Raw genomic sequence first — 15817 nt, 5'->3', positions numbered from 1 at the left:
ACTACTTGTATATCAGCTTGGCAATCAGTGGGGATAACTAAAGGGTAGTGGTGTTCTCTAGTGTCTTGTCAACAAAAAGTATATTTGTCCAGGGTAGATCCTAATATGAACTCTGGTAGAATGTCATCTCTGTGAAACCTTTTATGGCAATTAATTGCAGTACTTTTTGGTAGAACTAAGTTTATTTTCTTTTGAGACGGGACCAAAACAGTACTAGGAGTCTGAGCTTTCATAACCAGGTGAGCAGTCTTAAGTTCTAGCTCAACTTCTGATACACTGTTACAGCACCTGTCCAGTCTAATGTGGTTCAGAAGTCTTCTTTCCCAGTTCTGATATAGTATATATGGAACAATGAGTCAGTTCACACTATTTCCTTTAGACTTCTGCTTAATGACTCTGACTCACCCCTTCAGGGAATCTGGTCACTGTGCAGTGAACCCAGACTACAAACTGGTTTTATTATCTTCTTGAAGTACCTTAAAGCACATGATTGAATTATGTCCCCTCTCAGTAGCTGTACAGCCACAGAAGTTAGTGTGTCATGAAGGTTTTTTCTGTAACTTGATACTGCTTTTGTGTAAGTACTATGAAAGGGATGGGATCATTGATGTTTTTCAAAAGACAGGTGGCAAAATATTGATGTTGAATTTAATTCGAGAAAGTGAGAGACTGGTAAGTATGTGCATCACTTTAATGCATGCAAATAATAGTAACAGTAACTAGCTTAATTTTATAGCATTCAGTTTCCAAAGAAGATTCAAAGAACATATGGAGCTAACGTCATTTGCATCCATTGGGAACCTTCTATGAACTGTATGCTTCAGGAATGAATCATTGCACATATACACATCTGTAATGTGTGTCTACCGCTTTGTAACAGTCTCCGATTAAACAGAAATGAACCACTGTTTCTGTGTATTTTTTTCAGCTCTTGAGGACCTATTTAAATTATTATTGCAACCCATGTTAGCTGTTCCCAGGTGTGTTTAAGTATAGAATCTGCCTTCACTCATGTTATGGTTTGAATAACTTTATAGACAATCAGAGAACTAGTACAAACTGCAAAAACTCATTCATGGGAGCTTTATCTTAAAGTGTTTTATACCTGAAGACAAGCAAATGAAACCTGACTTCTTAACCTGTAGCTTCCTTTTGCTGCTGATATATTGTCCTTTTGCTGAACTGACTATACAAAAAATGTGACTATTTAAGTTGGAAAGGGGGGGAATATGGAGGAAAGTATCTAATGGCATTTTCATAAAACCTGGTGGAGAGGGCATGCTGTTAAGTGGTCTGTTCTAAACCCTTTTAGAACAAAACGCTGGAGAGGTGAGGTAGCTTTGAAGATGTGTGTCCTTGCAACTCCTGTCTACAGGATGAGAATGGATTACTCTGCTAGGCCAGTTGGTCTCATTTAGCTACCACTGTTTACTCATTTCTAAGAGGTGGTAAAAGGAAGATAAATCCATGATTTCAGTGCTATGCTACCTGGAACAATTCATGGCATTTTGAATTGGGTATGTGTAATGAGGAGGAGCTTAACACTAAGTAGGGAAGACTACTATTTTGCACGAGATCTTTACTGGAGTTTATGCTTTTTGGCTCTAGAGAAATCTGAGGGGGCATTTGAAAAACAGGGAAACTCCATTGTCCTAAAAGCTGGCTAGAGTAAGGGGTTTCGTGTGTTGCCTGACCAGTTAAAGCATTCCCAAGTTTGATTTATCAGTCAGACTCTTGGGGAAATGAGGGGAAAAAAGAAGGATGGGTCTGTACTTCCTGCCCTGTGAGCCTCAACAGCTTGTTTTGCAATATGGGCCCCTGTGTGCTTGTCTGTAGATTTATGCTTTTTCTCTAAATCTCGTTTTTTCTGCAGGGTGCAGGGCGAGGATTGTGTTTATAATACCCTGATGAGGTAAAGAGTTTGTATCTAAGCCTTTAGTTTCTAAGAGGTAGAAATTGGTATCTTTGAAAAGCAAGACCTTTACTTAGAGGCCTCAAAGGAAAGACTGGGGAGTGTGCAGTGGTGTGGGCTACAGGGCAAAGGGTAGTTAGCTACAGCATCAAGTCGTGTGCAGGCAGAAAGGAAACAAGTTACAAGACAGACCCTCTTGGCCAAGTTGTCTGGCATTTTTCATTGTGATAACAGTTTCTTTTTGAAAACAAAAGCTATGCTTTTACCACAGCATTTGAGCAGGTTCTATGAACTTAAGCAGTTAATGCTTTTTTTTTTTTTAGCTCCCGTGCTTCTCAGTGAGTTTGCATGTCCTGTTTCTGCTTCAGGTTAAAGCCATCCTTATGCCCCATGCTAGACTTAAGAAAGCTGCCTTTGCCCAGTTAACTTTTCAAACATACAGACTCTGCCTTGCCCCCTGCATCAAGGGTGGGGGACAGAGGGGACTTTCTGTAGCCTTCCAGCTCTCTCGCTCCTAGTAGTTCGGATGCTGTCATGGTTTGCTCCTCCAGTGCACCTTCCTAGCTCATCTTGGGGAAAGCTGCCTTTGATGTGCCTAACCTCTTGAGGTTAAGCTTAACCCTTAAGTATTAGTTTAACCCTGGTGAAATCTGCCAGCCTGGATTTTGCAAGCAGAAAGTACAGCCCTTCAAGAGTCTGCTTTGCTGTTCTCCAATGTTGAAGGCAAGGGAAGGAGACAAGTATTGCCTAGCCAGCAGTCACAAGCTTTGTTTCTGCTTCCTGAGGCCAGAAGGTGAAGGCTTGGACCAGATGTATAATCTATGGTTTCATCTTGTTTATTCTGAATTCACAGTGGCTTGCAATTCCTTTTACAGTTTTTGGCTGTGCCCAGATCTTGGCTCCAAGTTGGAAAAGCAAATCATACCTTGCTACTGTTAGAACTACATCTTCAGGTAGGGTAATTAAGCTCGTGTAGAAATGGTAATTCTTCCTAAAGATTGTTTATTAGATTAAAGCTTAAGCTATATGACAGGTTTTCTGGGAATTTTAGTGACAGTATCGTTATCAAACAACATGAAACTCCAAGAATAACAGGCAGCTTTATTATTAGAAGCTTAATGTGACATGATGGTTGCAGACACAGTGCTGACAACAAACCCCTTTGCATTTTTCAAATTAGTAAATCGGGCTAGACAAAGAATGTTTTCAAGCGTGGATATATGCAGTAGACAAATTTGAGTCATGTACTGTGTGGACATTCCTTGGATAATGCTGCAAAAACATTTTGCCAAGTGCAGGAGTTGTTTGGACTATGAAATCATAACAGTGTTTACAAACAGTCTTTTATGTTGCCAGTGTCTAACTGCTGACATGTCTCTGTACCCTTCCCCACATACAGATATATCTAGTATAGTTTGTAATATTTACATGGAGAAGCAATGTAAGAGTGATGTAAAATTTGAGGCCTGCTTTTTATCAATCCTGATGTTTGCAAAGTCAGTTTAAAAATTGCTTACTTGCCCTCTGTGCTTCTGTACTGGATATTGGCTTGCAGGTGATGGGTAGATGTATTTCATACATGGTGCATGTGAGCAAATATGTTAAAGCCGGTGTAGTATACATGTTGTAAGTTCAGTTAAACTTTTTGTTGCTGATTCAGGAAGAAGAAAAAACATATGGGTACAATGGACAAATTCTGTTACTGATCAGGACCACCCAGAAATTAACTTAAAATCCTAATCTGTGAGCTGAGAAGAAAGGGATCCCTACTATACCTGTTTATTCCAAAGCTCAGTTCTCCATATATTGGGGGGGGGAGGAGAAATAGTGGGTCTCTTGTCTCACCCCTGCCCTAGTCCCGAAGCAAATACTGCAGTTATTGCTGTCTTAAGTTTGAAATCTTGCTTTTGGTGACTCCAAAACTATCAAAGGCTTCTGTTTCAAGGTATATTTTACTAGTAGGTTTCAAATTTTTTTAGATATTTGGTCATTATTGTGATAGTTAAGTGTGGTTATCTCTACCTGATGTCCAGCCACTGTTTGTTTTAAATGTGACAACAGACCTTTTCAGTGCGTACTGTTAATGTACTAAATACCTTGTGGTCTGCTGATGGTTGGATTAGTTTCAACCTCAATATTGAAAGCAACAAGACCATTAAATGAAAAGCCTAAATAAAAGGTCACATTTTCATTTCCAGGGGGCACTGAATCACGGTGGAGTGGCAAGATAGGAAACTCCTTCATGTGACCACGTATAAACAAATTTCTGTCCTTGGTCCAGCCAGAAACTCTTTTGAGAATGTCACGAATCCTGGCAATGTTCCATACAGTTCCATGTAGCCACTTCATTCTCCTCTCATCCAAGGACCCACTGATTAATTTATCAATTTTAGTTTTGTGCACAATCTTACCTAAGCCATAACCCTTTCCCAGAAAAAAGTGGGTGTAGATTCTTTTCTTTCTGGTAGGAACATCTTTCATCTTGATGTCATATAAACGCTTCAGGGTTTGAAGGGCTGAGATTAGAATTTCATCTTTATCTGGATTAGGCTCTTTGTCTAATGCCTCATCTGGCCAGTACAGCAAGGTGAGCAAAAAATGGGCACTTGCTGGAAATGGTCTTCTTCCTTTAAAGAATCTTACACTGAGCTCACGAAGAGTTTGCACTGGAAGAAGTTTGGCTGATCCTGGTGCTAAGCATGCTAATGTGATGTGGCACAAAATGTAATTGATCAGATCGTTGTCCTCCAGCCTGTCCCTTAGTGGGTTTTCTGTATAGAAACCAAGGATCTTTTCTAGCTTTTCAGCTGACCTATTCTCTTTCTTATCTGTTAAGAATGACAGGATATTAGTGACACTACCTCCACCACTCTTATAAATATTCATGCGTCTAATCAGCTGGCTCTCGGGGCCTCCATTGCTGTCCTCAATAAGTGATGTTGAGATGAAGAACTTGGCATATACCTCAGACTGTCTTTTGAGCCATTTTCTGGGATTATAAATTTGTTCTTCCTTTTCATCTTTTTCATCTTCCTCTTCCTTCTCATGGTTTTTATCTGTTTGGAAATAACTTAGGTCTTCTGAAATCCATTCCAGAGCATTGTACAGGTTCTGACGTAAGCCTTTTAAGCGGGAGTGAAGCCTTCCCCATGTTTTTTCGATGTCTTTAGGAATGTAATCTGTGATCAGGTATTTCACAAGCTCAGAATATTCCCCCTCTGGACTTCTGCGAAATACATCGACTGTGGACAAAAATCTAAGAAGACGACATCCTACTTCTACTTCTCCAAAATAGCCAGCATTGTTCATACTGTCACGTTCTGCTTTTGCAGCCTGTTGTGCAGCCCTGAAGCATTTCATAGCTTTAAGAGCAATCTCTATCTTCTGAATGATGCTTTCAGGAGTGTCTTCCTGTGTCATTTTGTCCACAGTGAAACTAAACCATTTCCTGTAGACTTGACCTTCTGTATCCAAAATATAAGAATCATTCGGCAAATGAGATTTTGCAACCCCTGCCCAATGTTCCGCATCTTCAAATTTTTCATTGTTGTAATGTAGTCTGGCAAGCTGCTGGGCAAAAAAAGGATCTCTTCCAAGGAGTTCATATGCAGCTTTTAAAACAGCTATAGCTTTTTCACAGTCTTCAGCTTTACAGACGTGCTCAATGAATGGGGAGAAAAGAGTGTCGGTATTGTCACCCCTGCTTCTTTTATCACGTCGAATAAACAGATCTCTGATGAACTTTATGAATTCCTCTCGTCCAAATCTGTTTTCAAAGAGTGTCTTTTCCTGAAGAAGAGTCATTGCAAGTTGACTTTGAGGTTCATTCCCTGAAAGCTGATGCAGAATTTCTTTTGCAACCAGACAGTGTATTATCCGAACAGATGAAATATAGGTGGTACTTTCCCTTAGCTCAATAAAAATCATTCTTGCTTGTTCACTTAAGTGACTTTTGAAATCGTAAGCTCTTGATTTCATTTCTGTATATACCCCCAGTCCCAGAAAAGCCTCACAGTGTGACAATGAAACATAGGAATTAGGTACATAAAAATTAAGCAAAGCCACATAACGCATCAAGCATGTATCACGAGAAGAACGGTCTATGTCTTGCAATATGTGCCCTACAAAGTCTCTCACATATGTTTCGTTGAACTCCTCACACATCAGGACAAATGTAAGTATGAATTCTGGCTTGACATCTTTCTGCTTCAGTTTTTCAAGTTTAGTTCTAAACAGACTTTTCTCTGAGTCTGTCAGCTTGTGAGTGACAGCAACTGTGTCCAGTGGAGAAGCCTTGCAAAGCCTTTCAGGGTCATTGGATCGTCTACAGCACATGAGGATGAAGTAAGGTCTGGGGGAATTAATTTTCCTAGTTGCTACAGCATCCATTAACTCATTCCTTAGTTCTTCTAAATAATCTTCGTCATAATCCTCAATCAGGAGGAGCACAGGAAGACAGTGACTGATTTCTTTTTCTTCATAATCTCTAAATGCAAGTGCATGCTCACAAACAGTTGCAGGTGAATATGAGGTTTTGATAACAGCACATCTTAAGTCCTTTCTTCTTTTCCATAGAACTTGCCGTGCTATTGTGCTTCCACCACTTCCAGGATGGTGAAATATCTTTAGTTTAGCCACAGAATAGTTGAGTCTGCTGCCTCGTAAAATGTCATCTAGGAGTTTGCTAGCATCCTTACATGCTTCGCGTTCAATGATTTCCCCGCAGCGTCTTTTATCAGCAAGCCAGAAGTTTTCCCAGATTATTTTTCTTCCTCGGTAAAAATTTTGTTCTACTTCTTGTATTTCTTTTTCAGTCAAAAGATCTAATTTGATATCATCACATTGGTCAATACAAAGGATTTCTAGGGAAAACAGTTTCTCTTCTTCCAGTGAGGGAAGCGTACATAGTCCTCTAGTGGAAACTGGTAGATGTCTGGGTTGTGCTGTAGAAGGCAGCATTGTTTGAATGGTGGTATCTACGTGACTTAGTTTCATACCCACAATACTGCATTGTTCTAGTGTCTCAATGCTGCAGGATGCCTGAGCTAGATTAGCCCACTTCCCATAATTTTCTCTGGACTCTGCAATGCAAACGATGTACTCTGTGCCATTCATCTCTGTATAGAATTCCTGAAAAGTGTCCACAAGTGGTTTCTGCACTGGTGACAGCAATAGGAAAAGCACAATGAAAGACCGCTTTGGCAGGATTTCGTCACAGATACGAGTAATTGCTTTCTTAAGGTATTTTTTTTTCGTTCTAATCCATGTATTTTCATCACAAGGTTTTTCATCCCCGAGGAAGTCACTGCGCCCATTGCAGAATATCCAGCTGGTCTGATCAAACAGGCATAAATGTTTCTGAGAGGAAGGGTTGCCAGTCTTACTTTCATTGGAAAAATCCTGTAAAAAATAAGACCTTGTTGCATGGTGTTCTTTGTACTTGCTGTACAGCCCTGACACATTAGAATCTTCATCAAAGTCAAAGACGCAGAAAATGTTCAAGTGCATTAAAAAGTTGGTATATTTCAGATCATTCTTTTCACATCTGTTTGTGACAAGGATGTACCGTAGGGAATCATCCATATAGCTTTTGCCATCATTTAGTAGAATTGATAACTTTCTTCCTAAATTTTGAGATATTTCTGTATGTACTTCTGTGCCGGAGAGCTCAGCTTTTTCTCTTTGAGCGTCCCTGTCTTGTAAACCCTGAAAAAAAGTAGCTAGATTGTTGTGCTTTATAGGTTCAGACTTTGCTCCTACTCTCTGATAGAGAGCTCGATCTTTTGTCAGGGTCACCTTCTGGCTGCCTTCATTGTATTTGGGCAAATACACTTCAAAAAATCTGTTCTTTACTAAACTGGATGTTGGTTCAATGTCAACCTCCACCACAAATCTTTGTTCCTGAGAGTCTTTTGAAATCACTTCAACAAAAACAGGTGGGTGAATACACTTCCTTGCAATTTCTTGTACACTTTCACAAAAACATTTTTCTATGTAATCTAATGCATCAACGTAGTATTCTCGCTCTTTGACCTTTATGCCAACGATCTGGCCGTGTTTCCAACCCCTATCCTCAATGCTGTCCATGATACCAAAATGTATGGTGCCATTTGTTCGAATGTTCATGCAGGCTGAAGCAAATCGTATCACTTCGCAGGCAAATTTTGATTGCAGTTGATTTCTGTTCAGTTCTGCAGCAGTGGCAAAAGATTTGTATTCATGGCAGGGAGTGATTAAACCACTGACTCCTGATTCTGGAGCAAGAACTCTGTCTTTCACGTATTTGAAATCAGTATTCTGACTTCTAAATGGTCGACAGTTGCTGAGCTCTAAAACTTCATCAGTACTTTTAAGTTGGGAGTTGCTACTTCTCCTGTGCCTCTTGCCAGAAGTAGAAGCTCTGTTGTCTCCACTAGGTTTATCTACTGGGCCACAGCTGTCTCCACTTGAAGTTTTCTGAGTGGGGGCATTTCTGGGTCTTACTGGATCTGTTTGCACATCAGCTCCGTCAGACCTTTTGCTGCTGGAATGCTTGGCTTGCTGTGCATTTTGTTGTAGCTGCAGAAGTTCGTTTCTCTTGCGGATTAACATGTGGATTTGACCTCCCTTCATACCTATGCCTTTGAGGAAAGAGTCATCCAGTTCCATTAGCGCTGGACCTGTCACTTCTTCCACATACAGTTTTTCTACATACTCTTTCTTGATTCCAATAGATTCTAGCCAACATTGGACATCATTCTCATCCCATTTATTCACAGGTAATGTTCTGTAATCTAGAAGTTGAAATTATGTATTAGTAATACAAACTAAAAACATGTCAACATGCTTGACAAGGCATTATAATCCTTGCAAAACTGGCCATGTAGAATGTTCAATTATTTTCTTTCTACCAGTCACAGTGAGAGACTGTCTTAACTTCTCAAATATGTCAGTTCTGATGACGAAAAGCGTCCTTAACCTTAATCAAAAGCAGTCCTAAGCAATGATACAAGACATAAATTGGTGAAGCAGGAAACCATGAGTGAGGATTGGAAACGATCCTCAAAGGGAGTCATGGAAATAACCCAAAATGTTTTTTTGTAAGGGAATGATGTGATAAGGTTATTGGAACTGACAGGGGCTGAATTCTCTAAACTAGAGAGGTTTGGGTAGATCATTTACCCACTTGAGTCTGTTTATTTTCTGCTAAATGAAGATAGCATCAATACAGACCATAAGATGATGTTACGAATACCGATTAGTTCCCCACTAGAGATGAACCCTTAAAATGCAGGTACTAAAAAGCAAATTACTACACATAAAGTACGAATTTTCTGAAAGCCACACTTACCCATTGCCTTTGATGAGGGAAATTCTGCTGTTAATGAACAAAACCCTAGAGTGAGAAAAAATTACTATCTTCAAATTTGCAGTTAACATACCTGTGTTAGTTAAAGCTGACTTATTTGTTCTGTTTTCCCAACCTCCTCCCCACCTCTTTGGTCCAAGGTAGTTTCTGTACCTCTAAAAGCCTGGTCTTGGTAGCTACACTGCTTCTGTACGCCTGTACTGTGTGAAGGCAGCTATTCTTGCTTCTGACACATGGGTGTGAAGGAGATGGGGTTTTCCTGGAGAAGCATGTGCTGACAGCTGTGCCCATCTAACAGCTACTTCTGTTAGATACTGGAAAAAAGGAAGCCCAAGACTACTGTATCCCCTAGGTTGTATAGTATCTCTGGCTTTTAATTGCTGTCTTTTTCTCACTCACTCTCCTTTTCCCTGACTCTGGCTCCCTCACACTCCCTTTTTTCATCCCTCTTTTTTTTTTTGGTGGGTGCCCTCCTCCTCTTTTTTCCTTTTCTTTTTTAGTGGGGTGTCCTGGCCTGACTGATGACATCCTCTGCCTTGCTCAGGCTCCATTTACAGGGGTACAGAGATGGACTGCAGCAGGGATAGCCGGTTCTCTACTGCAGGAGGAAGCATGTTAAATAAGCCCGCTCAGCGTTAACACCAGAAACGTAAGATAGATTCACGTAGTCAACAGTAACTATCTATGAGCTACGGACTCGTCAACAAGGGTCACAGTGAAAGGTGCACGGTGGTGGTGGTGATGTTTCTCTTACTGTAGTGTGAAAGCTCAACTCTGTGCTGGTTCAGCAGGTGGCTGTAGCCCGGCCAGCTCCATCCCTGCGGCTCCTGGTGGTACAACAGCGACACAGCCTCTGAAGTGAAGTGTAAAAGGAGCAGTTACCAGCACAGCCAGCGTCAAAGGCAGTTGTGGGGCTCTGTGCAAACTGCGCGCAATGGCTGAAAGTGCACAGGTTGTAACTGAGGGAAGGCGATGAGCGCTCACTCCCCAGGACCACGGCTTGGCAAGAGGTGAGTTCAACAGAAGGTGACGGTTTGGGGAGATCATAGTATCATTTCGGTTGGACCCAGATAACTGGGTCTAGGAGACATGGAGATGGTAGAAAAAGCTATGTGGAGTGAGTGCATATTTACCATTTAAGCACCTGGTCAGCCTTTTAGAAAGCTTGTGGGCTGGGCTGACTGAGGCACCAGCATGCCCAGTATCTCTGGTTTAAGTGAGCGGCTCTTAAGGGGTACCTGTTACGGGACTGCTCTGATGTGCCATAGGTCTAAGTGGATCCCTCTGGAATAAGTGTAAACAGGCCAGTTATGAAAATGGTTGGAGACTGATTCCCACTGACACCTGGTGCAGCCTCCCCTGAGAAATGGAGCTAAATGTCCCTGAAATAGTGACCTTTCAGTGCCTTTGGCTACCACACCACCTCCTCGGGCTGTGCTTGTACAGTGACTTGGCTTGTGGTGAACCACCCGGCCATTTTCTGCCACAGCCTGCTCTGACAGCTGATGTCGGGCGGCATTTCACAAGAAAACGAAACTAATGGAGAATAGAAACTAAGGTGGGGGCCTGGCAACGGGTGGGCAGTGCTGGGGAAGCGCATTGGTGGGACGCAGAGCCCTGTGCTGGAGGGGGCCTGCGGACCCCTGCTCCCACCCGTTTTTAAGAGCAGGTGGGGGGGCGAGTGGCAGTGGATTTGTGGTCCCCGCAGCCTGCGTGCGCTCCGGCGGGGGGGGGGGTGGGGTGCGGCCTGGGTGCTACTGGCTGCATGGGTGGGCAGGGAAGGGATGTAGCCGTGGGGGGGTGAGGGCAGAGGTGTCCGTGGCCCCCAGCAGCAGCAAAGTAACCCTCCGGGTGGAGAGTAACCTCCCGCCCCCGCCCCCCCCCCCCCCCCCCCCCCCCCCCATGCAGGACCACCATGGCGTGGGGAGGGCTTACCTTGCAGAGCCCGCAGATAACGGAGCTGTCTCCAGCGCTGCACTGCCGGAGCCTGCCTGCGAGGAGAGCGTTTCCAAAAGAGGTGAGGGAGGGAAGGTGCTCCAACCTGTTGCCGTGCCAGGCTCTGCCAGCCCGCTGGTTCAGCGGCATGGGTGGGAGCCCTGGAGGTGCTTTTGCAGTGCTCCGGTGGCTGGCTTAAATGGTCCTACTGATACCCGGCAATAAAAAGGGGGAGCTGCTTTAGACCAATGTTGTTGATGCCCCACCCAGTCTCCACCCCCTTCTCGGCAGCGCTGTTTTGGCGGGTGCTGCTGCTTTTGCAATCCAGCCGAGTGGCACGGGGAGAACCCCTTGTGTGGCTGCACAGCAGGGCTGGGGGCTGTGCCCCAAAACAGGGTCTGTGTCCAGGGTGCTGGGGGGTGCGGGGTATTAGTTTAATTAGGCAGCTCCCCCCCCCCCCCCCCCTTACTGCCCTCTACATCAGTTACCTCCTCAGGCCAGGCCAGCTCACCAAAAGTAACTAGGGAAGAAGAGAGGCTGGCAGGGTCATGGAACACCAGTGGCTCATCAGCGCTCTGTAATGCTGGGGCACAGGATGGGTGTGGGAAACTTGCACTGTGAGGCATGCTCTGAGCCTTCCATGCTCCAGCAAAGCTGTCTTACAGGTTTTGTTTGTTATGTAAACCATGTGATCTTTTATCAAACTTAGTTTCACATGAAAAAATGTATTTACCGGGTTATCTGTACTGTGCAGCAGTAAAAATTTTTGCAGCATGTAAGTATTCCAGCTATTTTATCTTCTCTGTTCACCTGCCTCAGAGAGAGAGAGACACTGTGTGTGTGTTTCCTGCATCTGAGCTGTATCTTTGACTAGCAGGAAGCCAGTAGTTCCGAGTGGGCCCCTGCTCAAAATTACCAGGCGCATGACCCGTTTCTGGGGAGGCAGGATGTGGCTGCTGCAGGCGCAGCACAGCTGTAGGTGTGTTACCCTCATCCCTGGCTCCTGTCTCCAGCCTTAGTTCTGAAAGCTGTGTGTGTTAGTCCACATGTGGTAGCACTCCAGCTTATTTCCCCAGGCTTGCATTGTCACTGAAAGTTGCGGGTTTCTTTTAATCTGAGTACAAGTCTTTATTTAGGAGACTTACAAAAAAGAGCTCTACACGAGAAGTACAAAAATACGAAATAGGCTTTGAATCTTCTTAGGTAAAACTACCGTTATTTTTTTTCAAGCTTTAGAAACATGTAACTTGCACAGTTGGCATCTTAGGTAAATTGCTCTCATACATTGTAAAACTAGGAAAAAAAACTTCCTGTAAAGTAGCTCCAGAAAAGTAGCTGTATGTACCCAATAATACACATCACTGTCAATAATTTAAGACACAATGGCACAGTCATACAAATTCCCACTTTGTAATTTCTCCTTTAATGAATTCCATTGAAAGATGCAGTATCACTTTCCTCTTCCAGTCGTTATAATATGATTTAATACAAACACAAAACCGATTAAGAATGATTTGGCATGTTTTATACTTGTACCACTTGGATTTGATACCACTTTGTAGTAAAAATTAAATAAATATAAATATGTTAAATAAATATATTGTAAAAGAACACCCCACTTATATTAGAATTCAGCATTTCTTCATGCTTCCCACACACTTAATGCTTTCTCACAGCTTTAGGGCCAATGAAAAGAAATACTGCATCTTTAAAATCATAGGCTCACTTGGATATAATTAGCAACCCATACAAACAGAAAATGGGGTTCCTTTACAGCTTTATCGCACCCATTAAAAACACTGCCTATAATTTCACTGTTCTGTACATCTCTCGTTTTCGATTTAGCTCCTTTTTCCCCAGAATTCATCTTACCTCTGGCTCTGCAACTGGCAACTCTTTATAAGAAAGTAAGTAAGGAACACTTGCAGTAGATAAATGATCAGCCTCTCACAGGCAGCTCACAGCTGACATCAGTGTGTTTTTCTGAAGTTACTTGTGTAGCTCTGTTCTCATACTGTGATTTAAGTCAAGGACTGTTCAAGCTCTTCTGTGAATACTGGTTGATATTTAAACAATGAGGCTTATTTTCAAAGTAGGTAAACCTTAAACTGATTTTTCAAGTCGGTAATTTTTTAGAACTTCATTCTATCTGCTCATGTATGAGGGACTAATTTTCCAGAGTAGTACTGATTAAACAGAAATTGTACTCTTTACTGTTTTTTGGATGATCATAAATTATTCTCTTTACAATCACTGTGGTGTGCCTAATGCATAATGTGGCAGTAGTGCAATGGCAGGTTCTGATGATTTGCTACAACTAAAAGGCTCCTTTTGCAGATCCCAGTCCCTAGTAATTACATGATTTGAATCACTGTATTTTGATTCTTTGTAGTAAAACACATCAGTTATAAAATCACGTACAGTACAGGGATGTTGGGTGACGGACACAACCAGGTTTTGCTCTTCATTCTCACTGTCTTGAAAACTGCCTTGGAATAACTCCATCACCAGGGTTCATTGCTTTTCTGAAGTTACCACTCTCTCCTTGGGCTCCTACCATCTCCTGATCCAGTGCAGGCAGAGGTACAAGGCACTTTTTGGAAGCTTGGTTTCTTCAAAGAGAGAATTCAACTCTTTGATCCCACTTTTCCCTGCTAAAGGTAGGCCTGTTTCACAGCCCTGTGCTTGGAATGTTGGTCCCAGAGAAGAAAGCTCCATCCCTCTCCTCTCAAACAGTGTCTCCTGCAAGGCTCAGCTCTGCAGAGTCCTGATTATAGTAATGCTGGAACAGTCTTTCTTGGCAGCAGATATGCATAGCATTGTAGGTATGTAGGAGCAGGTGAGGGAAACGAGCTGTAAAGTAACATACAAAATCATCTGGGATGGAGCCCAGGGTCTCCTGCACTTCGGGAGGCAGTTCTCTGTAATGGTGCTTCTATAAAGGAAAAAAGAAGAGGGGAAAAGCTCAGTCAGAGGGTATGCGTTCAAGGATCCTCTTTTAAATGCAGCTGTCTTTTTCATGGACAAAGTAACTTCCTATTAGTCTATCATAAAGCAGTTCAATACCTAAAATGAGGTAAGATAGACCTAGACTGGCAACAACCAGCAGAAGGAGGCAGAACCGTAGCGTGTGTGTTGCTTAGGGAAAGAAGTCTTTTACCTTATTTCGCATGGCCCTTAGAAGATCCCGTACTGAGCCTCCTTTATAGGATCTGAATTTTCGAAGATCTGCAAAAGAAATTACAAGATTTCTTTGCGTGTTTTGATGCAGTTTTAGTTGCTGGCCTCAGAAGTAAGGTATGCGTGCCTACAGTCACGTATCCTTAGAGGTGTGTTTCAATATATAAACGTGTACTTTAATTTGAAGAAATACTTTGCTGACAAGTAAAGGTCATGTGCCAAAACTGAGACAGTGTTATCCTTACTTTCCTGTCCCGACAAACTGGGAATAACAGCATGTAACTCCTTTCTACTCCGATAAAATACTATCCGTTTTACCTGTCTGAAGAGGGACAGTGATGTGCTCTCTCCAGTCCATTTTCACCACCTCTCTTCCTCCTCTTTCTAATTGCTTGACTATCGGACCATCTAAAGATTCTTTCTCTATCCGGTCACTGACATCCTGGAAGAGACATTCAGGTTATTTCTAGTTTTATTTCCAAGCTTTTCCCAGCAATTTAAAATTGCTGCTTCTAGTCAATTACAACTGCTAACGGAGTTATGATTCTACTTCACTCCATGACAAAGTGCAATACAATGGATTATGCTTGGGCCTGGGATACAGAAGTTTCTGAAGTGATGAGTTGTTTCACCATCTGCCGAAGCCCTTTTATCACAGAGTAGAAGATGAGGCTGGAAAGAACCTCAGGTCCTCGGCCAGTTCCCACCCCACATGAGAATTAAATATGCATATTCACTACAGTGAGCTACCCTGTTCTTGAAAACCTGCCTGGCAACATGTTATCCTGCATTGCTATCATAGCTGTGAGAGACCTTCCTCACTCCAATTTAAGTTGATAACATCACGTTCTAGCCCCACTGTAAAACACCTTCTGTAAGACTAAGCCAGTTTCTTCAGAGATACCACCTAGGTATTACAACTTTGCTTCTTTATTCCTCACAGTAAGGTTGTGGATTCTATCACCTCAAACATCAACAATGCGAGGAGAGACTGAATTCAAGATTTGAACATCTATAGGAGTCCTTAGAACTGCAAGAATAGAAAAGGTCAACACAAACCTGAAAAAACTGGAGCTGTTTTTCTAAACTCCAAAAGAATGGGTGTTTTAGCACACAGCTGGCAGACGGACGTTTCTGAGGGTCCATGTTTATCATTTGCTCTATTAGATCACGAGCAACTATGTCTTCTGCAAGGAAAAGGGTGATAATTCTTAGGCTGTAGGGAAATTTAATGTTTTGTTCTTCAGAAAATCATTATGTTCTCTACTTCTGCCAACACTATCCTGACCACTAGCCCCAGTAGCTCAAGTACTGCCCTCACAGACATGCTGGGCAACCACCAGAAAGTCAGTAGCATTGAATCAGGCTGATTGTGAAGATCAAAGCTCAGCTCTTTCCTACTCCTCTTTAAATGCATGAAATAACTACAGTCATGCTTGCAA

General features: G+C 42.5%; 2 protein-coding genes across 6 annotated transcripts in view; both read right to left on the bottom strand.

The window, feature by feature from the left end:
* Positions 1 to 2993: 2993 nt before the first annotated feature.
* On the bottom strand, positions 2994 to 11350 carry LOC128151389 (sterile alpha motif domain-containing protein 9-like). Of its 3 annotated transcripts, XM_052808776.1 has the most exons (4): positions 11196 to 11350; positions 10015 to 10113; positions 9243 to 9287; positions 2994 to 8685 (listed from the first exon to the last, which is right to left on the bottom strand). In XM_052808776.1, the coding sequence occupies exons 3-4, from the start codon at positions 9244 to 9246 to the stop codon at positions 4001 to 4003; spliced, it is 4689 nt and encodes a 1562-aa protein (XP_052664736.1). In that variant the 5' UTR covers positions 9247 to 9287; positions 10015 to 10113; positions 11196 to 11350; the 3' UTR covers positions 2994 to 4000. The 3 variants fall into 3 exon arrangements, with proteins under 3 accessions (XP_052664736.1, XP_052664735.1, XP_052664737.1); XM_052808775.1 differs by lacking the exon at positions 10015 to 10113 and having other exon boundaries at positions 11196 to 11272; XM_052808777.1 differs by lacking the exons at positions 10015 to 10113; positions 11196 to 11350 and adding an exon at positions 9414 to 9854.
* A 941-nt stretch (positions 11351 to 12291) lies between these two features.
* The window catches only part of ERN1 (endoplasmic reticulum to nucleus signaling 1), a 39272-nt gene continuing 35746 nt past the window's right edge, over positions 12292 to 15817 (bottom strand). For all 3 annotated transcript variants that reach the window (XM_052808785.1, XM_052808786.1, XM_052808787.1), the window contains 4 exons: positions 15435 to 15562; positions 14694 to 14817; positions 14356 to 14423; positions 12292 to 14130 (listed from right to left, as the gene is read on the bottom strand). In XM_052808785.1, coding sequence (XP_052664745.1) covers positions 13924 to 14130; positions 14356 to 14423; positions 14694 to 14817; positions 15435 to 15562 — 527 coding nt within the window. In that variant the 3' untranslated portion in view covers positions 12292 to 13923. The remainder of the gene's footprint in view (positions 14131 to 14355; positions 14424 to 14693; positions 14818 to 15434; positions 15563 to 15817) is intronic.

The sequence above is a fragment of the Harpia harpyja genome, chromosome 14 (genome assembly GCF_026419915.1).
Source record: "Harpia harpyja isolate bHarHar1 chromosome 14, bHarHar1 primary haplotype, whole genome shotgun sequence".
NCBI classification, from domain to species: Eukaryota; Metazoa; Chordata; class Aves; order Accipitriformes; family Accipitridae; genus Harpia; species Harpia harpyja.
The sequence above is the reverse complement of the archived record's forward strand: the minus strand, read 5'-3'. Positions and strand labels throughout refer to the sequence as shown.